The sequence below is a fragment of the Notamacropus eugenii genome, chromosome 1 (assembly GCF_028372415.1).
Source record: "Notamacropus eugenii isolate mMacEug1 chromosome 1, mMacEug1.pri_v2, whole genome shotgun sequence".
NCBI lineage: Eukaryota > Metazoa > Chordata > Mammalia > Diprotodontia > Macropodidae > Notamacropus > Notamacropus eugenii.
This window is the reverse complement of record NC_092872.1, coordinates 331,485,693-331,510,630: the sequence shown is the minus strand read 5'-3', so window position 1 is coordinate 331,510,630 and position 24,938 is coordinate 331,485,693. Positions and strand designations below refer to the sequence as shown.

Here is a 24,938-nt window from a genome sequence, read left to right as displayed (position 1 = left end):
TCCTTCTGTGGCTAGGTAGAACCAATCTATTGTATCTTATAGGGTGGTAGTTAAGTCGAGTCCCTGCCTTTGGGGGTGAGGAGTCCAACAACCAGAACTTGAAATGAAAACTTGAGTGACTGCTTAAGCCTCCCCACACCAAGTGTACTTTGAATAGATCTGAGAGTTAGGATCCTGAGTGGGAGCTGTCATGTATTTAAATTGTTTCATGAGATTTTTACAATGTGTGATATTTTTGTCTTATCTTATAGGATCAGTTTTAGATACTCTATATCTTGCACATAATTCTTTTTTTTAAGGTTTGAGTCTAGAGAAGTTTGCACAAAACAGCCGTTTTGCCAGTCATGAACCTATATGAACCCTTTTAATAAGTTACAAGCAAATTTGCATATTGTCTGGATATTGTATTGTATCGTATATTATTCAGTAAGTAGCAAGTTAATATAATTGTGAGTGTTATCTTTAATTTTTTTGTCCAGAAAATTGTTATATTAGCTTTTACCTTGCTTGAACATTTTTGCTGTCAAATTTTAACAAAGAGGAAAAATCTTGAATAGCTGAATTCCAATTGGCACCTTCAAAATGATACAGGCCACGTTTTAATAATGCATCTGTTCTTTCTGGGTTAAAATATATACACTACATTGAAAAGGAAGAAGAAAGGACATAAAACACTAGTCATTATGAAAACCCTTTAAAAAAGCAAAAGCTAAAAATAATTCTCTTTTGCATTAAAAAAAAAAAACCTTTTAAAAGGGCATTTAAAAATAATTCTCCCTGGAGTTATTTATTATTATATCTAAATAAATAAATCAATATTTTGTCAATACTTGAAGAACATAAGGGCACAAGATCTCAAACATCCTGCTCAACTTTTGATTAAGATCAAACCTGTAAAAATACCATTCTTTGGGTAAGTTCTAGAAATGGAAAGGCTTTAAGGTGGGAAAACTCATGTACAAATGTGTAATTGCTTTAAAGGAGGTTGTCCTTGACCATTCTCTCTATCTGTGCCTTTAATCCCAACTCATCCTATCTTCTAGATAGGATGCCCCTATCCCTAGAGGCAAATTATCTCCCTTCTCTAATCTTCAATGCTTCTTTATCTACTGCCTCCTTCTCTGCTGCCAAAAAACTTTCCCAGGTCTTCCCAAGCCTAAAAATCTTCACTTGACCATGTCATCCCATCAACCTATCATCCCATATCTCTCCTTCCTTTCACTCTACTCTCTCCAGAATAACACTCTCTTAATTGCCAAATCCAGTGGCCTTTTCTCAGTCATCCTTCATGATCTGTCTTCAGCTCTTGACACTGCTGACCACCCCTCCTTTTTCCCCTTTTAATTCCCCTTTTCCCTTTCCTCTTTTCCTTCCCCTCTTCCTCCCTTTCTTTCTCCCCATTCTCCTATTGTCCTTCCCCTTTTTTCCTTTTCTCCCCTTCCTTCCTCCCCTCTTCCTCCTCCTCCTCTTCCTCCCCCTCCCCAATCCTAACATTTATATAGTGCTTACTATGTTCCAAACACTGTTTGAAGTGCTACACACAAAAGCCCTGGGAGGTAGGTGCTAATGTAGCTGCTAAGACATATATTTCTACACCTCAGTTTCCTTTGCTGGATCATCATCCATGTTCTACCCTTTAAGTGTGGGCGAACTACAGGTTCTCTTCTCTTTTTTCACCATACCCAGTCTCTTACATGGAATAATGTGTTCAATGTTCACCTTTGTGTAGATATAATGGGCAGGCCAGACTCAGACAAATTCTCTGTTAGTTTAGGTTTAATAGCTGAATGACACAAGACACTCACACTATAAAAGTTAACAGAAAGAGGCTTCCTTAGCTATTGTATAGAAAGAATACTAAACAACATTTAGCTCAGGTAAACTTTTATTCTACCCTACCCTTCAAGAAGCATCTGGTTCAGCCCAACAAAGGTCAGCCAAAAAACTCAGCCAAGAAAGATTCTCCAAATTTGAATGGCATGGAGTTCAGGTAGGTGGGCCTTTGTACTCCCTTAGACAAACAGAAAGATACATCGATACTGTCAAGCAAAGTTCAGCTTGACCCTTCTTGGTCTCTTGATCAAATCAAGCAGGTGCACAGGTTTTAGTTCCTTACAGAAAAAAAAAACCCCATAAAAATCTGGTCTAACTCATATGGAAGAGGCAGGGCAGGGGGAAAGAAGTATTGAAAATCTGGAAATTAGACTGGCATTTGATCATTGGTAACTTTGGAAAGTGCAGTTTCAGGTGAATGAAGAGTTTAGAAACCAGATTGCAAAGGATTTAGAAGAGAGTGGGAGGAAAAAAATTAAGGCCACAGATTGGAGACAGTTTTCTCAAGAAGCTAAGCACAAGGAGAGAAACAATGCAGGATAATATCTTCTGAGGGATGGATGGATTAAATGAGGGATGTCTTTTTAATGGGGAAGACACTGGTATGTTTGTAGGGAAGAAGCTGAGGAGGAGGAGGAGGAGGAGAGAGAGAGAGAGAGAGAGAGAGAGAGAGAGAGAGAGAGAGAGAGAGAGAGAGAGAGAGAGAAGAAGGAGAAGAAGAAGAGAAAGAAGAAGGAGAAGAATAAGGAGAAGAATAAGGAGGAGAAAAAGAGGAAGAAGGAGAAGGAGAAAAAGGAGGAGGAGGAGGAGAAAAAGAAGAAGAGGAAGAAAAGAGAGAAAGTGGGAATGATTTTTCTTTGAGAAACCTGGAGGAGCTGGGCAGAAAGAATAGTCCTGGCAAGGGGAAGAGCTCATTTAGTAGCTAAAGCTCTTGATTTTTAAGGACTATGCAATGAAAGCCAAAGGGTAGCTAACTGTACAGATGTAAAATGTGCCACGGTGATGGGGAAGAGCCCTACCGGCAGCAGCTGGGAACTAGGAATGCAAACTGTGATTTCAAACCAAGCAGTTTTTCTTCATTCCACTGAGATCACAGTCATACAACATGAGCTTGAGAGAAATATTGAAGATGAGACTTGGAAATCCCTCACTGGTGGTAAGAAAGTCTTAGGCTTATCTTAATACTATACCCACAGATAACCTTTGCTTGTTTGGATACTTAAATATTAGTATCTATTGTATAGTTATACTCATCAATATGGAAGCAATGAGTTGTGTGGTTTTGGGTTATTTTCTTTTTTTTGCCTGCCTAAAAATCTGTTCCTAGAAATTCATCTAAGATGCACTGTGATAGCTCAGAAATGTTGTTTTTTTTTTCTTTTTACTTTTAAGTAGACCTAGAATCCTGACTTGTTTTTGATATGAGTGCAGACAGCTTTTCTGAGATTCTTATGGATCCATCCACAGGATAAGATTTACCTGCTGGTCTAAAAATCTGAGTAAACAACCTTAAGTGTTAAATCCCTTTTTCTACTCCTTGGGACTTTTAATTTCCTTCAAGTTATCCTGCTTGTCCTAGGTAGGGGAAGAGAATGAAGGTAAAGGGAGGGAGGGAGGGAGAGAGGGGGAGAGAGAGAGAGAGAGAGAGAGAGAGAGAGAGAGAGAGAGAGAGAGAGTGTTGAGGGTAACTCTGAACCTGGGAGACTGAAAGGATGGTGGTGCCTTCAACAGAAATAGAGAAATTTGAAGAAGGGGCGGGTTTAGGGAGAAAAATAATGACATATCAGTCACCTGATCTTTACTGTCCCAACTAGGTAGTGCAGTGGATAGAGCTAGTACTGGAGTCAAGGAGACCTGAGTTTTTCCTTAGACATTTACTTACTAGCTATGTCACACCGAGCAAATCACTTTCAGTTACTCATCTGTAAAATGAACTAGAGAAGGAAATGGTAAATCACTCCAGTATCTTTGCCAAGCAAACTTTAAATAGAGCCACAAAGAATTGGATATGATTGAAATGACTGAACAACAAGAAGGAATGATGGGCTCAAGTCTAAAGTAGTTGGGTCAAAATTATTTCCTCCAACTCCTGAGCATACTCTTCTGCCTCCCTCAGTGCCCTCTTCCCCCACCATGCACAGTCTGTTCAGAGAAAAGTAATCATGAACTAAAAGTGCTATGGTAATGGGACATATGTGCACACATGTAATAAAGAGGAAACTCCCAGCTCCAGCCAGGTTATGGCAAGTCCTCTTCTGCTTTTGTATCGTTTTGTATTGTTCCCCTTAGATGTAGTTCTCTGCTGTGCTTGAAGAATCAGTGCTCTTATAGAATTCTGAAGATGCCTTTCCTTGGTCCAGTCTCTTTTGTCCTTAGTGTATGTCAGCTCATAAGGCCAAGATTTGCTTTGGTCACTGAAGTTCTGGGGACACTATTCTGGTGGACACTGCAAAATCCTGAGCTGGTCAATGGAGCATGCAGGGAGTTAGGGTGGGGGTGGTGGAGTTTAACCTTCCACCGAGGCTCACTGCATAAACCCCTTTTTCCTTTGTTGTATAGGTACAGGCAGAAAGGGCCTGCGTCCCCAAGATGTTTCTGAGCTTGGAAGCTCCTGATGGAAAGGAAACTTGTGAAATAGCTTGCTGCACTATACACAACCCCTCAGGGCTCTCTTTAACCAATTATAAAATATTTTTTGTGAGGTTTCATATGCTCTCATAAAAGGATCAAAGCACTTTGCTCCTTTCATATTGATTCAGGAAATGTCCAGATCTAGTTTATACCTCTGACTGACTAATTGATTGATTCAACTGAGAGGTTTGGGGTCAGAGAGGTTAGGGGATTTCTATCCCTGTCTTTATACTAATTACTCTCTGATCTATGGTTCTCTTTACCAACTTCCCAGTTAAACTCTAGTCCATAGTATAGGTAGTTGATCAAAATTTAACTTGATGAGCTTTCTTTTATTCAAAAAGGATGTGGATATACCCATTTGTGATTTGTTGAGCTTCCAAAAGATAGCTTCTGGTTAGTTCTAAGTGACTGGGATTGAGTTCAAGATAAATTAGTTAGCTTGGGACAAGTGAATCATAGGTGAGGCTTCCCCTTTGTTTTGGTCCAAAGAATTAAGCCAATATACCACTTTGGCCTTTTGCCCTTTCTATGCTTTTATCCAGAGCAATCCTAAGGTTGTAGCAGGGGTGGTGATGGAAGAAAGATCACAAATGTCTGTCTTATAGAAGAAGCAGGCATTTGGTCCAAATGGGGAGTTGCTAGACAATGTGATTTCAAGATAATGTCATTCCTGAATGATATTTGGAATGATTTCCAAAAAGAGTAGGAATTTCTATGGGAAGCCTTAGCCTCAGGAGTTACCTTATGATAACTCCTTAGAATTAGGAGATCTGGTCTTGTATCAAGAGAAAGAGAATGACTCTTGGCACAAGAAGAGATTCATATACTTGGACCCTCTATGGCAAGGGGCTGAAGTCAGGATGTGGAAGAACAATGAACAAACAAACAAAAAGGTGAAAAGGTTTGGGATAAAAATACAAGCTAGCAAACTTTCAAAAGCTTATATTCTAATGGAGGATAACAGCATATAGATAGCAGAGGAAGATTAGATAGCAGAGGATGGGAGTCAGGGCATAGTCACATGTAAGAATGCTTTATAAATGGCCACAAAGTAAGGTAAAGGACTTTTTTGGGGATATGCGTAAAAAATCCTCACCTTTCAGAGCCAGCAGAGGCCAGGTTCTGGTTTTATGAAGTTGAAAAAGATAGCTGAGGTTCATATGGCACGGTTTAGAAGTGATATGAAGACTGAGGCTCTGTATATTTATAATGGTAAGGGAATTTGAAGATCTTCCCTACACTTTAATAGGCCCATCTGACCTGCGTTGAGCTTTGGCTCAGCCCACAGTTTGAGTCACATGGAACTCATGGCGAGAGGAGTAGAGAGGAAAGGGGATTTATGGACTTCAGGTCTTTTAAATATTTAAATTTATTTTAAGCAAATTTAGTTTTGTGACTTTTGAACAATGGATTTTTCATTTCAATTTTGGCAAAACAAGGCATCTGTCATTATGCATTTTGTGTGGGACAGTTTCTGGATGACAGTTTCAGACTGGTGGATCAGAAGAGGAGGTCCTCTTGCTCCGACACCTCAGTTGCTTGGTCAGTCTCCATTGACTTTATGTATGGATAAAAATCTCATTCTTTGGATAATCCTGAGACTAGTATTACAAATACAATCCTTTAGGTCACTAAGAAGCAGCTGATGAAAATTTTTACAAAGTTAAATAACTGGGGGGAGGGAAGTGGGACCAAGATGGCAAAATAAATGTTCAAGATCAGTGCCACCAAGTCCTGCCAAATACCTGTAAAAAATGACTCTAAACAAATTCTGGAGCTGCACAACTTACAGAATGACAGAGTGAAGCAAATCTCCAGACCAAGATAGTCTGGAAGGTCACAGGAAAGTGTCTATTACACTGCTGGGCACAGGGCATGTCCAATGTGGGTTGTAAGTACACAGAGGGGACCTGAGCAGGCCTTGGGGAGACTGAATTTGTGGTGGTTTCCAGACTTCATGACCCCAAAATGCTAAGGATAAATTGGAAGGTCAGTGGAAAAGTCTGTGGGACCAGTACAGGAGAGTGGAGAGGTTCAGCCCCAGCCCCAGGGCAGCTGAGGGAGGAGGGGGACAGAGGAGCCGTTGGCAGCCACAGCAGCAGCAGGGGCAGCAGCAGTCACAGTTTCTGGAGCTCCAGACCCACAGATTGTGGGGAGATTGAGTATCTGACAGTACACCCTCCCTCACACACACACTCATTTGAAGCAGAGAACTACCTTGAGAAAGAGCTCCAAAGGCAAGTAAATGGCTGGGGAAATGAGCAAAAACCAAAAAAAGAACCAGACTATATTAATCTTACTTTGGTGACAAGGAAGACCAAAGCATGCAAACTGAAGAAAAGAAAGTCAAAGCTCTTCCATCCAAAACCTCCAAGAAAAATGTAAATTGGTCTCAGGCCATGGAAGAACTCAAAAAGAATTTTGAAAATCAAGTAAGAGAAGTAGAGCAAAAATTGGAAAGAGAAATGAGAGTGATGCAAGAAAATCATGAAAAACAAGTCAACTGCTTGCTAAAGGGGATCCAGAAAAATGCTGAAGAAAATAACATTTAAAAAAATAGAGTAACCCAAATGGCAAAAGAGATCCAAAAAGTCAATGAGGAGAAGAAGGCCCTAAAAAGCAGAATTGGTCAGATGGAAAAGGAGATCTAAAAGCTCACTGAAGAAAATAATTCCTTAAAGATAAAAATGGAGCAGATGGAAGCTAATGACTCTGAAAAATCAAGAAATTATAAAACAAAACCAAAGGAATGAAAAAATAGACAATGTGAAATATCTCACTGGAAAAACTACTGATCTGGAAAATAGATCTGGGAGAGATAATTCAAAAATTATGGGATTACCTGAAAACCATGATAAAAAAGAAAGCCTAGACAACATCTTTCAAGAAATTATGAAGGAAAACTGGCCTGATATTCTAGAACCATAGAGCAAAATAAATATTGAAAGAATCCACCAATCACCTATTGAAAGAGAACCCAAAAGAAAAAACTCCAAGGAATGTTGTAGTTAAATTGCAGAGTTCCCAGGTCAAGGAAAAAATATTGAAAGCAACCAGAAAGAAACAATTTGAGTATTGTGAAATACAATCAGGATAACACAAGATCTAGCAGCTTCTACATTAAGGGATTGAAGGGCTTGGAATATGATATTCCAGAAGTCAAAGGAGCTAGGATTAAAATCAAGAATCATCTACCCAGCAAAACTGAGTATAATATTTCAGGGGAAAAAATGGCCATTCAATGAAATAGAAGCCTTTCAAGCATTCTTGATGAAAATTGCAGAGCTGAATACAAAATTTGACTTTCAAACACAAGAATCAAGAGAAGCACGAAAAGGTAAACAGGAAAGAAAAATCATAGGGGATTTACTAAAGTTGAACTGTTTACATTCCTACATGGAAAGATAATACTTGTACCTCTTGAGACTTTTCTCAGTATTTGGGTAGTTGGAGGGATTATATACATATAGACAGAGGGCACAGGGTGAGATGAATAAGAAGGGATGATATCTAAAAAAATAAAATTAAGAGGTGAGAGAGGAATATATTGGGAGAAGAAAGTGAGAAACTGAATGGGGCAAATTATCTCTCATAAAAGAGGCAAGAAAAAGTTTTTTCAATGGAGAGGAAAAATGGGGAAGTGAGAGGAAAAAAGGGAAGCTTACTTTCTTCACATTTGGCTTAAGGAGGAAATAACATGCACACTCAATTTGGCATGAAAATCTATCTTACACTAGAGAAAAGTAGGGGAGAAAGGGAGAAGTGGGGTGTTGGGGGGTTGATAGGTGGGAGGGCAAAAGGGAGGAGGAGGTAATTAGAAGTAAACGCTTTTGGGGAGGGACAAGGTCAAAAAGAAAATAGAATAAATGGGGGCCAGGATAAGATGGAGAGAAATATAGTTTTTCTTTCACAACATGACTTTTATGGAAGCCTTTTGCATAACTATACACGTATAACCTATATTGAATTGCTTGCCTTCTCAGTGGGGATGAGTGAGGAGGGAGGAAGGAAGAAAAGTTGGAACTCAAAGTTTTAAAAACAAATGTTAAAAATTGTTTTGACCTGCAGTTGGGAAATACAATATACAGGTAACAGGGCATAGAAATCTATCTTACCCTAAAAGAAGATAGAGGAGATGGGAATAAGGAAGGGAGGGATGTGATAGAAGGGAGTGTAGACTGGGGAAAGGAGTAATCAGAATGCATGATATCTTGGGGTGGGGGGAGGGGAGAGATGAGGAGAAAATTTGGAACTCAATATTTTGTGGAAATGAATGTTTAAAACTAAAACAAACAAACAAATATATTTTTAAAAAAAAGTTAAATAACTGACCAGAGTGATACATAGCATGAAATGGGATTGTGTTGATATTTAGCTAAAACATATAAATATTTTAAAATTTTAAATAATTAACCTTTCAAATGTTTTAGGAAATGTGTAGCATTTATACTTCTGAAATTGTTGAAGTTTAAAACTGCACTGAAACTTTAAAACTAAAACATGATTTCCTAAAGAAAAAGGATATGAAGAGTTGGAGTCCCATTGTTACTTATGGGTGTGTTAAAGGGAGAGATGCAGAATAAGGCAATATTGACCCAAATCAGTGTTTCAGCATGACTACTTCAATATGCTTAATTTTGTATTTCAGACAATGGTTGACAATGATGAATGAAAGAACTTCATTCCAATGAATTGTTCTTTCTAGCCTAGAATTCTAATAACCTGACTTCCTTGAGCAAAGTGGCAGGGTAACCCCCAAACTGTGGTTCCCACCTATTCATAGTAATATCCAGGTTCCATTCATACCCTAGTACTTGTTTATAACAAAATAAGTCCTGCTGATTTGGATGTAGCAAGAGCAAATTATGATTGATGTCTGTATATATTTAGGAATGATTTTAAATGCTAGCAAAAATAAATTTAAAAAAAATTAGCTGTAGAAATATTTAACCTATGGATTGATACTGACACCCTTACTGTGTCCACTTATTCTAACAATAGGAAAAGTAACATGAAGGAAGAGTGGGGATTTCACAACATAGATGGGTTGACAGTTGAAGCTATCTGCAGCATTTGAGCAGCCTCTCCTTATACAATTTTTGTGACGTTGCTCCCTTTTGGTCTTCCACCTGCTCTTTAATCAGACTGCTTTTCCTCAATCTCCTCTGTTAGATTATCATTCATATCCCACCACACAACAGTGTAGGTATACCTCAGTACTGTCCCAGGCTTTCTTTATAGAGAATGGCAGCACCATTCTTTCAGTCATCCAGGTCTGGAATCAGCATTATATATTCAACTCCTCATTCCCTTTCATCCCAACCAGTTGGCAAATCTTGTTTCTTTTATATCTACAATATATTTTGCATCTTCCTCTTTCTTACATGGGCACCACCTGAGCTCAAACCTACAAAACCCTTTACCTAAACTATTACAAGACATCTCATTGTTCTTACTGTCTTAAGTATCCCTCTATTCCAGTCTATGTTCCATAATGCTGGTAAGTAATTTTCTTAAAGTGCAGGTCTGAAAATATCTTTCCTCTTTTTTAGTAAATCCCAATGGCTCCCTCTTGGCTTTAGGTTCAAACATAAACTTTGCTGTTTGACTTTTAAAGTCCTTCAAAACTTGCCCAAATCTACCTTTCCCATTTTATTAAGTATTACTCCCCATCACATTTAAGAACCTGTACAGCAGGCCCTTCTGTGTATGCTGGGGTCCTTGTTGTTACAGAAAGCAAAGGTTGACAAAATAACAACAAGCAAAATAAAAACAAATAAGTTATACTGAGGCAAAGAGAAGCATAAAAAGAGACCAGGGAGTGTAAGGCAAGGATACTGACAACAGAGATAAGGACAATTTCCATAATTCATATGGAGAGGTAGTGCTGGAGTAGAAATGATGAAATTTAGCCTTAAAATTAGGGAGATCTAAGTTTAAGTTCTAACTCTGACATATAATGGCCGTGTGGCTTTGGGCAAGTCATTTAAATGGTGTGAGCAGCTGCCTAAGACTATGACAGTGCCAGCCTGTATTGGTAAATGGAGCTTTGTCAGTCAGGAGTTTCCTATACCAGTGAACTCACAGATCCAGTCCTTATGTCAATCTGTTCTTTCTCTGTCAAGGAGACTGACCTTTGGACTAGAAATGAAAAAAACAGACAAGGCCAATAGTTGATGCTCAAGATAAATAAAGAACTATTAAATGAGCACCTTCATGAATTAAAGTCACCTGATTCAGATAAACCATATCCTATATTAATGGAAGAATTGACAGACATGATTATCGAGTCACTGTCAGTGACATGTGAAAAAGAATGAAGTTTTGTAAAGGTACTGCATGACTAGTTAGTGAACCTAACTTTAGTTGTTGAGAAATTTGTAAGAAATTATTAAGGACATAGTTACAATCACAACAGAAAGCAATGATTACACAGAATCAGACATGGCTTAATTAAGAACAACTCATGAAAGATAACCTTCTGGGTTCCTAAACTGGTAGACCAGATGGTTAAATGATTTGACCATGTAGCTAGTAAGTATCTGATGCCAGATTCAAACTCAGATCTTCCTAACTCTAGGATTAGCATTCTTAGCACTACCACCTACCTATATATGAATAAGTTAAAGGAATTAAAGATGTTTAGCCTGTAGAAGACTCAGAAGGAATATTTTAGAGCTATCTTATGAAAGAGAACTTAAGACTTTTTAAAGATGATTTGTTCTTAGACCTAGAAAGTAAAACCAGAAGCAAAGAGTGGTTTTATTTCAGTTTGTTGACAAGAAAATCTTTCTAACACTCAAAGCTATTCAAAAATATTATTGATTGCCTAGTAAAGAAGTAAGTTTCCCATCACTGGAGGTTGTCAATTAAAAGCCTTATGGCCACTCATCTGTGGCTCTGTAACACATAAAATACAGGTAGACAGAGAGACAGACAGACACACACACACACACACATGCAAGCATGCATGTAAACTTGTATAGTAGCATAATGAAGAGAAAGCAGGCCTTTGGGCCAAAAAGACAGGAGTTCAAGTCCCAGCTTTCGTACATACAGTCTATATGACTGTGGGCAAGTTAGTTAACTCTCAGAGCCCTCAGGCAACTCTCTATGGCTTTAAATTGCAAAACAGTGACCAGGCCACATTAGTAGAGGTAGTTTCCTCACCAAGAGTTTCCCATAGCAATAAAATCAGGGTCTGGTCCAAAATATATGACTTATTCCTGAGCAGTCTGAGAGGCCTCTTATCCTAATGAATCACCACCTGAAATGCCATTAAGCAAGCCTCTATCTCTGTGCAGTATATGAAAAGTTTGTGTAGGCACCCCCGAGCTGAGCCACCTTCTCCACTAATTATAATGCCCCAAGACCCGAAGGTACAGATCTTAAAGCAAGATGACGAAGATGATTCAATAGAAAAAAGACCTCCTCCAACAACTGTGGTACATAAAATATAAATCTTGAAATAAGAAATTAAAAAAACAGTACTTTACTTCAGATTTTCTGAAGTAAAAAAAAAACAAAAACAAAACACAATGATGAAGTCACTTTGTGTACCATTTTTACTTATAGATGTCCTTGCTTTACAATGGCATGGGGTTCCACAGGCCTGGAGAGAGCATGCTCTGTTAGAAAAATCAAAGGGCATATATAGGGAAGCCTTATCCTAAATGATGGAGAAGTGATTTGGGGAGTGCATCATGAATGAGCTGTTAAACTAAAGTAAACTTTACTTAAGTAAAGTAACTTAAAGTAAACTAAAGTTAAACTTAAGTAAACTACATAAATGTTTGTGAATAGTGTCATTCATGTGATAAAGAAAAACCAAGGTTTTTTCACTGAGTCTTAGAATTCAGAGCTGGAAAGAGATTGACTACCACATTCCCTTCTCTCACTCTCTTACTTGTCAAAGACTGAAAACAGTGCCTGTTAGTTTGTGTGTGGGATTTGTTTTTTGTTTTTCATAATAGAGGCAGAAGGCAGCAGGGATGAGGGGTTAGAAAGGGTAGGGTGGAGCAGGGAGGGGAAAGTGACTTTCTATAGATAAAATACATCTGTGAATGGATCTCACCAAGATTCCTGGCTGTGAAGCCACTGACAATAGTGAAGAGAATGAGAATTTTTATGTTTCTTTTACAATCAGCCTGTAATTCTAGGAGAAAGGAAAAAAGAAGGTAAAATTCTTTGAAATTGCCTTCAGTTATAAAACCCTACACAATGATTCAACATCAATATGCTGAAAGATAAGCAACTAACTACAAAAAATAACTATTAAGTCATTAATTCGTCTAATGACAAAAAAACCCCAAACTCCAAACCTTTCAACCTACAAAGTACCTATTTCACACATAGATTTTCAGAAAGTGTCCCAAGGTCTTATCATGACAATACTATATAAAGAAGGAAAAGATGACATAAAGACAAAAAAGAGAAAAATAATAACATGATATGAAATAAAACTTACTTTAGAATAATCATCAATGGCCAAAAATTTGTTCCCAACATCAAGTATCTGAGCTCTCTTGAAATAGATGTCATCATCTGTAGGTCTACACTTAATTGCTTGGCTATAATTTAGCAGTGCCAATGTATTATTACCTCTTTTGTTGAAAATTTCAGCCTTTGATAAATAAACATCTAAAGAAAATAAAATGAGATGAAATTCAGTGTTTCAATAGTTTATTCACCAGTAAAAACAATTTCCTCAAAATAAAATCCTTAGTTATTTCTCCTTAAAAGGTCTTAAATATGGGGGGGGAGGGTGGTGGAGCCAAGATGGCAGAGTGAAAGCAGGGATGAACCTGAGCTCATCCACAAACTCTTTCAGATATCTCTAAAAAATCTGAATCTGAACAAGTTTTAGAGTGGCAGAATCCACTAGGAGACACAGTGTGGCAGATTTCCAGTCCAGGACAGCCAAGAAAGTTGATGGGAAGGATGTACTACACAGAGGTGGGGAAGCACAGAGTGTGTGGGCTGCACCAGGGCAGACTCCATGATAGTGTAGAGGAATGACCCAGGACAGATTGAATCAGAAGCAGCAGTGTGGATTCTCAAACCTCTCATCTCAGGACTGGAGAACAGCAGGACTGAGTGAGAAAGAAGTACAGGACCCTGGACAACAGCTCCTCAGTCTATCAGTCCACAGACTAAATGTTTGAAAGTTATCTACTTGAAGTGCCAGGAGCCAAGATGGCAGAGTAAACTGCAAGTGTTCCCATTCTCCCAGGTTAACTTTGAAAAATCCAGAGAATATTCCCCCAGGAAAAATCCTGGAATAGTGAAACCAGCAGAAGGCGAAGGGGGGGTTGGGTATGATCGATGGGAAGGGTACTTCTTGCTGTGGCTGAGGGGACCAGTGCAGGACCAGAGGAATCCCAGCAATCCTCAACTCCAAGGAACAGGAGGAGATTCTGAGCCCCAAGGGGATGGAGCCCATAAACACCAACACCAGGACACCAGGTGTGCCTTAGCACAGCCAGGGGAATTGGGCAGACACTAGCATAGATGGGGGTTCATCAGCCTCTAAGCCTGCCTCTTCTCTAGTTCAGTCCTGAGGGAAGAGGACTCCTCCAATGGCCAGATCACCCCTCCCCCAACCTTACCCAGTGAGTTTCAGTGGAACCCAGGGAAACTCAGAAAGAGTTCACCTGGCCTCAACCTCAGCCCACACTAGCCAGCTCAGCACCAAGTAAGCTGCGGCATTATACAACTTTTAGTTGAAAGAATCAGAGGCCACAACACACAATAGCCAGTAAATAGGTCTTGAGCTCCCAGCACAAGAAACGTGGGACTAATTTCCCTATGTCCCAGAAGCAGAGATTCCCCTTTCAAAGCCAGGAAAAAGGAAATCACCATTAAAATCAAATCAGAAAAGCAAAGACCATAAAATCTTACTATGGGGAAAGGGAAGATCAAAATATAAATTCAGAAGAAGATAGCACTGACAATATACCCATGGTAGAAACCTCACAAGCAAATATGAACTGATCTCAAGCCCAAAGAGCAGTCTTGGAAGAGCTCAAGAAGGATTTTAAAAGCCAAATTACAGAGGTAGAAGAAAAATTGGCCAATAATTTAAAAAATACAATTGATGAAATGAAAAAAAGATTCACTGAAGAGAACAGCTCCTTAAAAAGGAAAATTAGACAAATGGAAAAGGAGGTACAAAACCTAACTGAAGAAAATAATTCCTTAAAAGGAACAATTGGGCAAATGGAAAAGAAGATGCAAAAGTTAACTGAAGAAAATAATCTATTAAAAATAGAATTTAGCAAGTAGAAGCTAATGAATCTATGAGAAATCAAGAATCAGTCAAACAGAATCTAAAGAATTAAAAAAATAGAAGAAAATGTAAAATGTCTCATTGGAAAAACAACTGACTTGGAAAATACATCTAAGAGAAAAAATCTAAGAATTATTGATCTACCAGAAAGCCATGGTAAAAAAAAAAAAACAAAACCAACAGCCTGGAAAATATTTTCCAAGAAATCATCAAGGACACCTGCTCCAAGGTCCTAGATCCAGAGGGCAAAATAGTCACCAAAACAATCCACCAATTACCTCCTGAAAGAGATCCCAAACTGAAAACACCAAGGAATATTGTTGTCAAATTCCAGAACTATTAAGTTAAGGAGAAAACACTGCAAGCAGGGAGAAAGAAACAATTGAAATATCTAGGAACTACAGTCAGGATCACACAGGACCTTGCAGCTTCTACATTAAAAGATCTGAGTGATTGGAATATGATATTCTATGAGGCAAAGGAGCTTGCAATACAACCAAGGATCCTTTGCCCATCAAAATTGAACACAATATTTCAAGGAAGGAGATGGACATTCAATGAAATAAGGGATTTCCAGACCTTCTTGATGACAAGGCCAGAGTGCAATAAAAAAATTGATCTTGAAATTTCAAGAGAGGCATAAAAAGGTAAATAGGAAGAAAAAAAACTTGTTATTCAATTTGGGCAAACTGTTCACATCCCTATAAGGGAAGATGATACTTGCTCATCTTGAGAATTATATATTTATTGTGATATTTAAAAGGGATATACATAGAGAGAGGGAGTGGGTATAAATTAAACGATGTGATGACAAAAATGTGATTTAAGGGTGTGAAGGAACTGTAATGGGAGATGTGAAAAGAAGGAGGCAGAAAAATATAAACTACATGAAAGGAAGAAGCACCAAAACATATTATAGTGGAGGGAGAGAGAGGAGGGAGAGGAGCATTGTTTTAGATTTACTTTTATCTGATTTGGTTCAAGGAGGGAACAACAAATTCAGTTAAGTACAGACATCTAACTTGCCCTATAGGCAGTCGGAAGGGAAAGGAGAAAGAAAATGGAAGGGAGATAACAGAAGGAAGGGAAGACTGAGGGAGCTGGTGGTCAAAAATTAAAACTCTATTGTGGAGGGGAAGGGAGAAGGGAGAACTAAAACCATAAATAGTGGGAAATAAAATGGAGGGAAAGACAAAGCTAGTAATCATAACTGTGAATGTGAATGGGATGAATTCTCCCATGAGACAGAGGTGGACAGTAGAATAGAATAAAAACCATAATCCAACAATATGTTGTTTATAAGAAACACATTTGAAACAAAGGGATACACACAGGGTAAAGGTAAATGGTTGGAGAAGAATATATTGTGCTTCAATTGATGTAAGAAAAAATAGGGGTAGTGATCCTGATCATGGACAAAGAAAAAGCAGAAATAGATCTAATCAAAAGAGATAAGGAAGGACATTATATCCTGCTAAAAGACACCACAGACAACGAAGAAATATCATTATTAAACATATATACACCAAGTGGTATAGTATCCAGTTTTTCAGAGGAGAAGTTAAGAGAGTTACAGGAAGAAATAGACAGCAAAACTATACTAGTGGAGGACCTCAACCTCCCCCTCTCTGAACTTGATAAATCTAACCTCAAAATAAACAATAAAGAAGTTAAGAAAATTAACAGAACCCTAGATGAGGTAGATATCATAGATCTCTGGAGAAAATTGAAGGGGAATAGAATATACCTTTTTCTCAGCAGTACATTCCGCATGTACAAAAATTGCCCATGTACTAGGGCATTAAAAACCTTACAATCCAGTTCAGAATGTCAGAGATAGTAAGTGTATCCTTCTCAGATCATGATGAAATAAAAATTATATGTAATAAAAGGCCATGGAAAGATAAACTAAAAATTAATTGGAAACTAAACAATCTAATCCTAAAGAATGAGTGGGTCAAACAACAAATCATAGAAAACAATCAATAATGTCATTCAAGAGAATGACAATAATGAGACAACCTACCAAAACTTATGGAGTGCTGCAAAAGCAGTTCTTGGGGGAAATTTTATATCATTGAACACCTACATGAATAAAATAGAGAAAAAGGAAATCAATGAATTGGACATGCAGCTGAAAAAGCTTGAAAAAGAACAAATTGAAAACCTGCAAGTAAATACCAAATTAGAAATACTGAAAACCAAAGGAGAGATTAAAAAATTGCAATTAAGAAAACTATTGAACTAATAAATACAATTTTGAGTTGGTTTTATGAAAAAACCTATAAAATTGATAAGCCCTTGGTCAATTTGATTAAAAAAAAAGAAAGAAGAAAGACAAATCACCAATATCAAAAATGAAAGGAGTGAACTCACCACCAATGAAGAGGAAATTAAAATAATAATTAGAAATTACTTTGGCCAACTATATACTGATAAATTTGACAATCTAAGTGAGATGGATGAATATTTAAAAAAAACATAAATTAACCAGATTGACAGAAAAGGAAGTTATATACTTAAATAACACCATCTCAGAAAAAGAAATTGAACAAGTCATCAATGAACTCTCTAGGAAAAATTTCCAGGGCCAGATGGATTTACAAGTGAATTCTATCAAACATTTAAAGAACAGTTAATTCCAATACTACATAGACTATTTGGGAAAATTGGTGAAGGAGTCCTACCAAATTCTTTTTATGATACAAATATGGTTCTGATACTTAAACCAGGAAGAGTCAAAACAGAGAAGGAAAATTATAGACCAATTTCCCTAATGAATATAGATGCAAAAATTTTAAATAAGATATTAGCAAAAAGAATACAGCAACTTATCACAAGAATAGTACATCATGACCAGGTAGGATTTATACCAGGAATGCAGGGTTGGTTCAATATTAGGAAAACTCTCAGTTTTATTGATCATATCAACAACAAAACTAACAGAAACCATATGATTATCTCAATAGATGCAGAAAAAGATTTTGACAAAATACAACACCCATTCCTGTTGAAAACACTGGAGGGCACAGGAATAAATGGAGTCTGCCATAAAATAATAAGCAGTACCTGCCTAAAACCATCAGCAAGCATTATATGCAATGTGGATAAGCTAGATGTATTTCCAATAGATCAGAGGTGAAACAAGGATGTCCATTATCACCTCTGTTATTCAACATGGTACTAGAAATATTAGCTTCAACAGTAAGAGAAGAAAAATAAATTGAAGGAATTAGAATAGGCAAAGAAGAAACTAAGTTATCACTTTTTGCAGATGGTATAATGATATACTTAGAGAATCCTAGAGAATCAAGTAAAAAACTACTGGAAATAATAAACAACTTTAACAAAGTTGCATGATACAAAATAAACCTAAATGAATCATCTGTATTTCTGTATATTACTAACAAAGCTGAACAGCAAGAGATAGAAAGAGAAATCCCATTTAAAGCTTTGGTAGACACTATAAAATATCTGAGAGTGTACCTGCCAAAACAAACCCAGGGACTATATTAACACAATTACAAAACACTTTTCACACAAATAAAGTCAGATCTAAGTAAGTGGGAAAACACCAGCTGCTCATGTGTAGGCTGAGCTAATATAATAAAAATGAAAAATTTATTTACTTATTATTTACTTATTCAGTGACATACCAATCAAACTACCAAAAAATTATTTTATAGAGCACAAAAAAAGTATCAAAATTCATCTGGAAGAACAAAAAGTCCAGAAAATCAAGGGAGCTAATGAAAAGAAATGCTAGGGATGGTGGCCTAGCCTTACCAGATCTCAAATCGTATTATAAAGCAGTAATACTCAAAACCACTTGGTACTGGCTAAGAAACAGTGAGGGAGACCAGTAGAATAGCTCAGGTACACAAGCCATAGTGGTCAATGATTATAATAATCTACTGTTTGATAAACCCAAGCACCTTAGATTCTGGAATAAGAACTCACTGTTTGACAAAAACTGCTGTGAAAACTGGAAAATAGTGTGGTGGAAACTGGGCATAGATTGATGACTGACATCCTATACTAGAATAAAGTCCAAATGGGTACATGATCTAGACATAAAGGCTGATACTATGAACAAATTAAGAGAGCAAGGAATAGTTTGCCAGATTTATGGAGAATGGAGAGATTTATGACCAAACAGGAGACAGAGAACATTATGAAGTACAAAATGGATAATTTTGATTACATTAAATTGAAAAGTTTTCCCACAAATGAACCCAATGAAACCAAGATTAGGAGGGAAGCATAAAACTGGGAAAGAATTTTTATACTTGTGTTGTGATAAAGGCCTCATTTCTAAAATATAGAGAGAACTGAGTCAAATGTACAAGAATACAAGTCATTCCCCAACTGATAAATGGTCAAAGGATATCAACAGGCAGTTTTCAGATGAAGAAATTAAAGCTATCTATAGTCATACGAAAAACTGTTCTAAGGCACTATTCATTAGAGAGATGCAAATGAAAACAACCCTGAGATACCACCTCACAGCTATCATATTGGATAATATGACATAAAAGGAAAATGATAAATATTGGATAAGGTGTGGGAGAATTGGAACACTAATTCATTGTTGGTGGAGCTGCGAGCTGATCCAACTATTCTGGAGAGCAATTTGGAACTATGTCTAGAAGGCTATAAAAATGCTTCTAGGGCTGTATCCCAAAGAGATCATAAAAATGGGTAAAGGACCTACATGTTCAAAAATATTTATAGCAGCTTTCTTTGTGGTGACCAAGAACTGGAAATCAAGGGAATGCCCATCAATTGGGGAATGACTGAACAAGTTGTGGTATATGAATGTAATGGAATACTATTGTGCTATAAGAAATGACTAACAGGTAGATTTCAGAAAAACCTGGAAAGACATATATGACCTGATGCTGAGGAAAGTGAGCAGAACCAGAACATTATATGCTAATAATCACAGTGTGCAAGGACTGTTTCCAGTGGACTTAGCCTTTCACAGCAATGCAAAGACCTAAAATATTTCCAAAAGAATCTTGATGCAAAATCCCATCCCCATCCAGAGAAAGAACTATAGAATCAGAACGCAGAATGAAGTAGGCTATTTCATCTTTTGTTATGTTTTGTTTTTTCTCATGTTTCTCCCATTTGTTTTAATTCTTCTGTGCAACATGACTAATGTCAAAATGTGTTTAATAAGAATGTATGTGCATAACCCATATAAGATTGCATGCTGTCTTAGGGAGGGAGGGGGGAGGAAAGGGGAGAAAATTTAAAACTTATGGATATGATTGCTAAAAACAAATAAATTATTTTTTAAAAAAATCTTTAGATTTTTTTAAAGCAGTGAAAGATGCCTGATTTGTCTCCTGTGTTTAATAAACTACTCACTAATATAATTTAAAAGTTCAGTTGTTTGTTATATATTTCAAAGAGTAGCCCAATTTTGAAGTCATAAAATATAGCCTTATGATGAAATATAAATGTAATGTTGGTGAGACATCATGTTTATAAGACTAATGTCATGAGTTTGATTCCTATTATGGGGTGTTTTAAGGCTGTCTTCAAACCTATATCTAATCTGTTGTTTCTCAAATTGATGTCATTAAACACAAGAAGGAATGGCCGAGGGATAAGTGCCATTGCACTATCACTATTAGAAAAATAACTCAAAAAGCATTTAAACCAAGAGTTGGGTAGAGGAATGGAATAACTTTTATTTATATTGTGGACAAAATGTAATTCAAAATATAGTTAATATTTAAACAGAAGCTCAGTTATGTTTCAGAACCTTGTAGGGAAAATCATTATGTTGATCAGAAAATACTTTTTAAATCCATTCTTATGTGGTAAAAGGTTATCAGCATCCAGAATGACTCCTGACCTCAGTAACTCTCTATAAATGTTGGAGATGGCAACAAAGTATCTTGGATTACCCCAGGTCCTGGATTCACTCAGAGCATTCTTGTTTTATGTTACCCTCTCCCAGAACTTGTTTAAGGTTTCCCCAAACTTGTGTTTTGGGTTTCCTTCAGTAGGTGATTGTGTTTAATAAGTTTGTCAGATGATTTGTATGTGACCCCTCTACAGAAACCTTCATCTAAATCCCGTATAATGTGAACCTTTCAGCACCTAGATAAGAGGGAAATGCACCCCCTTTCCAGGTCACTTTCCTTTACCAAATGACCTAATATACTTCTTTCTAAAACTATTTTCAGAAATTAAGAGGGTAGAGTGTAGGCTGGGACCCAGGTGAACTCTCCCACAATTCCCTTCCAAACAACTTTAGGACAATGTCTCAAATCAAATTTTGGAGCAGCAGAGAAAACAAAAGGTCAGAGGGAGACATTTTTTCATACAAAGACAACTTAGGAGGTCTGCAAGAGACATTTGTAACAGTGGGTTGGGTGCAGGTCTGGAGTGTGCCAGGAGCACCAGCAGTGGGCTTTAGAGTCAGCAGTGACAGCAGCAGCAGCAGCCTCTGCAGTTCCCAGTTTAGATACAGTAAGGGGACTGGACAACTGGTCAGAAAGAGACAACAGAGAACTCTTTGCTGGCACCAGGTGTAGCTAGCACTGATTGGCAACATTATTGCCCATAAGTTGTTCTGAATCACAGTTGCAAGACAGAGAAAAATATTTGTGATTCATTCCAAGGGATACATTTCCCAGGTCAAGAGGACAGAAAACACTTATGACTGAAGGAGAGTAGCGTACCTGGTCACAGTTCCAAAGCTAAGAGGAGCACTAGTATTTGTGGTTTTAGGAGACTGAGACCCTTTATGGGTAAAGACCAGAGCACAGAACAGGAGGGCAGTAGTCACATCTTTCCCAGGATAACACTATCTTAGAAGCATACCCCTAGAAATAGCTCTGAAAACAGCAGGAAAAAGACTAAATTTTAGAACAAATGAGTAATGCCCAACATTAACATAAAGTTCAGAGTCAAGAAATAAGCTGGAAAAATGAGCATACAACAACAAAAGAGACCTTCACCATAAAAGGCTACTATGGTAGCAGGAAAGACCAAGACATAAACTTAGAAGAAGGAAACAATATGAAAAAAGCTAAGCAAAGCTTCAAAGTAAAATGTCAATTGAACCCAAGGCCAACAAGAATTCCTAGAAGAATTAAAGAAAGATAAGAGTGGTAAAGGAAAAAACTGGGAAAAGAAGTAAGTGTGAAGCAAGCAAATTATGAAAAGAGAATTAACATTTTGGTAAAAGAGATACAGAAAAACATACTGAAGAAACTATCAGCTTAAAAATTAGAGTTCGCCTAATAGCAAAAGAAGAACAAAAGTTCCTTTTAAAAAAACAATAAACTAAATGGGAAAAGGAGGTACAAAAATTCACTAAATAGAAGGACTCCTCCTGGGAATTGTGGAAAGATGTCAGACAAAAAACGGTAGAAAATTACCTGGCTCTCTCAAATTCCTTTCCTCACCCCTCTCATCCCCATCAATAACTTAAAATAATGTTCAAACTGAATGTTAGTGTGGTAGAAATAATTTAAAGTTGGGGTAAAGCAGTTGTTCAGCCTGACAATCTGGGAGGATGTTAAGAAAAATCTGACCTGTCAGGGTGGTGGTCTGTCCAGAGTAAAGGGTATTGTGAATAAACAGCAAGTTCTGGGAGCAGCAGTGGTGGGGCAGCACCCTTGGCTTCAGGAACTTTTCCCTGATGGTGATGTTGGAATCAGGCAGCTGATTAGGGTAAGATTGTGAGGCCCTCTTCTGGCACTGGATGTGAGACCATATTGCTAGCTAGATACAGTCCCAGACTGTAGGGTAAATGCAGTTGCAGAGGAATGGGGGCTCTGTTAGTTGTGGTCACTCACAGAAAAGCAGAGTCTATCTGTTCCTTTTTTGGATCTATCAAAGATGGGCAAAGTGATGCTTGTTGCTGGGCAGGCCTGTGACATATACTGGATTGCAGGGAGTGAAAGTGTTTGAAGTGGCAGTGGTTTGGGAGCCCTCATAGTAGTTCAGTGGTGAAGAGAAGCACCTGATGTCACTAAAATACCAAGGTGTGGACAAAAGAACTAATGACCTCATCTGGTTTTGGATCATAGCACATTGGAAGAATCAAAAAAGTCAGACACCTTCCCCGATATAGCTCTAAAAACAATAGCAAAAAAATCTGAAGCCTGAGACATTACCCCTACACCCAAGGAGCAGAGCCTGACATTAACATAAACTTAGGTAGGTTAATGGTAAAAAATGAGTAAACAACAAAAAGAACTTGACCATAGATAGTTACTATGGTGACAAGAGAGGATCAAGGTGCAGTGTCACAAGTCAAAAGAGCTACTTGTAAAGTGTCAAAGAAGGATGAAAAAAGCCCAAAAAGAGTTCTTGGAAAGACTTAAAAAGGACTTTAAAAATCAAATAAGAGATGTAGATTACAAATTGGCAAAAGAAGAGCAATGCAAGAAAATCAAGAAATTATGAAAAGAAAGTCAACTCCACAGAATCAGAGATTTGAAAACTTACTGAAGAAAATAATACTTTAAAAACGAGAATTGGACAAGAAGAAACTAATGGCTTCATAAGACACTAAGAAATAATAAAACAAAATCAAAAGAATAAAAAAATTGAAGAGATCCTTCAACCTACACATGCCAAAGGCAGCTTCAAAGGTCAGTAAGAAAGCTCTTTCACCTGCATGAGAAGGGAACATGGTCTGTCTCAGGCAGCCCTAGGGTGGCAGCAGTTGTTGTGGCACAGCGTGCATTTTAGGAGTCTTCAACCTAAAGCCCCTGGGGTAATTGCGTGGCTGCTCTGGACCTCAGGACTGAGTGGCAGCCCTGGGGTGAGGAAGAGCTCTGGCTGGCCTGGTGGAGCTGGTGGAGGCTCTGGAGAAGGAATATTACTCACAGATCCTGGGCAGAAAAGAATGCTTGTGGTTGCTCCCAGACCAGAGCGTAGGCCAGGAGAGGAGGAAACTCCTCTCCCTTGATTGTGCTACCTTGGAGCAACTGAGAACTTACAGGTCCCCAGAATATACCCGCCTCTTGATAAAGGACTCAAAAGTCAAATAACTGGCTGGGAAAATGCCCCCCAAAGGGGAAAAAAATAAGACTGTAGAAGGCTACTTTCTTGATAAATAGGTGTTTCTTCCATCCTTTCAGATGAGGAAGAACAATGCATACCATCAGAAGAAAACCTACAAGTCAAGACTTCTGCAGCCAAAACCTCCAAAATAAATATGCAATAGACTCAGGTCATGGAAGAGCTCAAAAAGGATTTTGAAAATCAAATGAGAGAGGCAGAGGAATAATTGGGAAGAGAAATGAGAGTGATGCAAGAAAATCATGAAAGCATGTCAACAGCTTGCTAAAGGAGACCCAAAAAATGCTGAAGAAGATAATACCTTTAAAAATAGGCTAACTCAATTGCCAAAAGAGGTCCAAAAAAGCCAATGAGAAGAATGCTTTAAAAAGCAGAATTAGCTAATTGGAAAAGGAGAATCCAAAGTTCAGTGAAGAAAATAGTTATTTAAAATTAGAATGTAGCAGATGGAAGCTAATGACTTTATGAGAAATCAAGAAATTGCAAAACAAAACCAAAAGAATGAAAAAATAGAAGATAATGTGAAATATATCATTGGAAAAACAACTAACCAGGAAAATAGATCCAGGAGAGACAATCTGAAAATTATAGGACTACCTGAAAGCTATGATCAAAAAAGAGCCTAGACATCATCTTCCATGAAATTATCAAGGAAAACTGCCCTGATATTCTAGAATCAGAGGGCAAAATAAATATTGAAAGAATCCACTGGTCATCTCCTGACTTCAAATTGGAAATTCTGAACACTAAAGGTGAAACTAATAAAATTTCATTAACAAAATAAAAACTATCAAGGTAATAAATAAAACTAGGAGTTGGTTTTAAAAAAAGAAACCAATAAAATAGATAAACCATTCATTAATGTGATTATTTTAAAAAGAGAAGAAAACCAAGTTAATAGTATTAAAAATGAAAAGGATGAAAAGACAGCTAATGAAGACAAAATTAAAGGAATTATTGAGTTACTTTACCAACTTACATGCCAATAAATTTAACAATTTAAGTGAAATGAAAGAATACTCACAAAAATATAAATTGCTCAGATTAACAGAAGAAGAAATAGAATATCTAAATAAATCTGCTTTAGAAAAAGAAATTGAACAAACCATAAATGAGCTTCCTAGGA

General features: G+C 37.4%; 1 protein-coding gene across 6 annotated transcripts in view; it reads right to left on the bottom strand.

The window, feature by feature from the left end:
• The window catches only part of TTC6 (tetratricopeptide repeat domain 6), a 299,343-nt gene that overhangs the window by 132,137 nt on the left and 142,268 nt on the right, over positions 1 to 24,938 (bottom strand). For all 6 annotated transcript variants that reach the window (XM_072629756.1, XM_072629755.1, XM_072629759.1 and 3 more), the window contains 2 exons: positions 12,935 to 13,107; positions 503 to 639 (listed from right to left, as the gene is read on the bottom strand). In XM_072629756.1, coding sequence (XP_072485857.1) covers positions 503 to 639; positions 12,935 to 13,107 — 310 coding nt within the window. The remainder of the gene's footprint in view (positions 1 to 502; positions 640 to 12,934; positions 13,108 to 24,938) is intronic.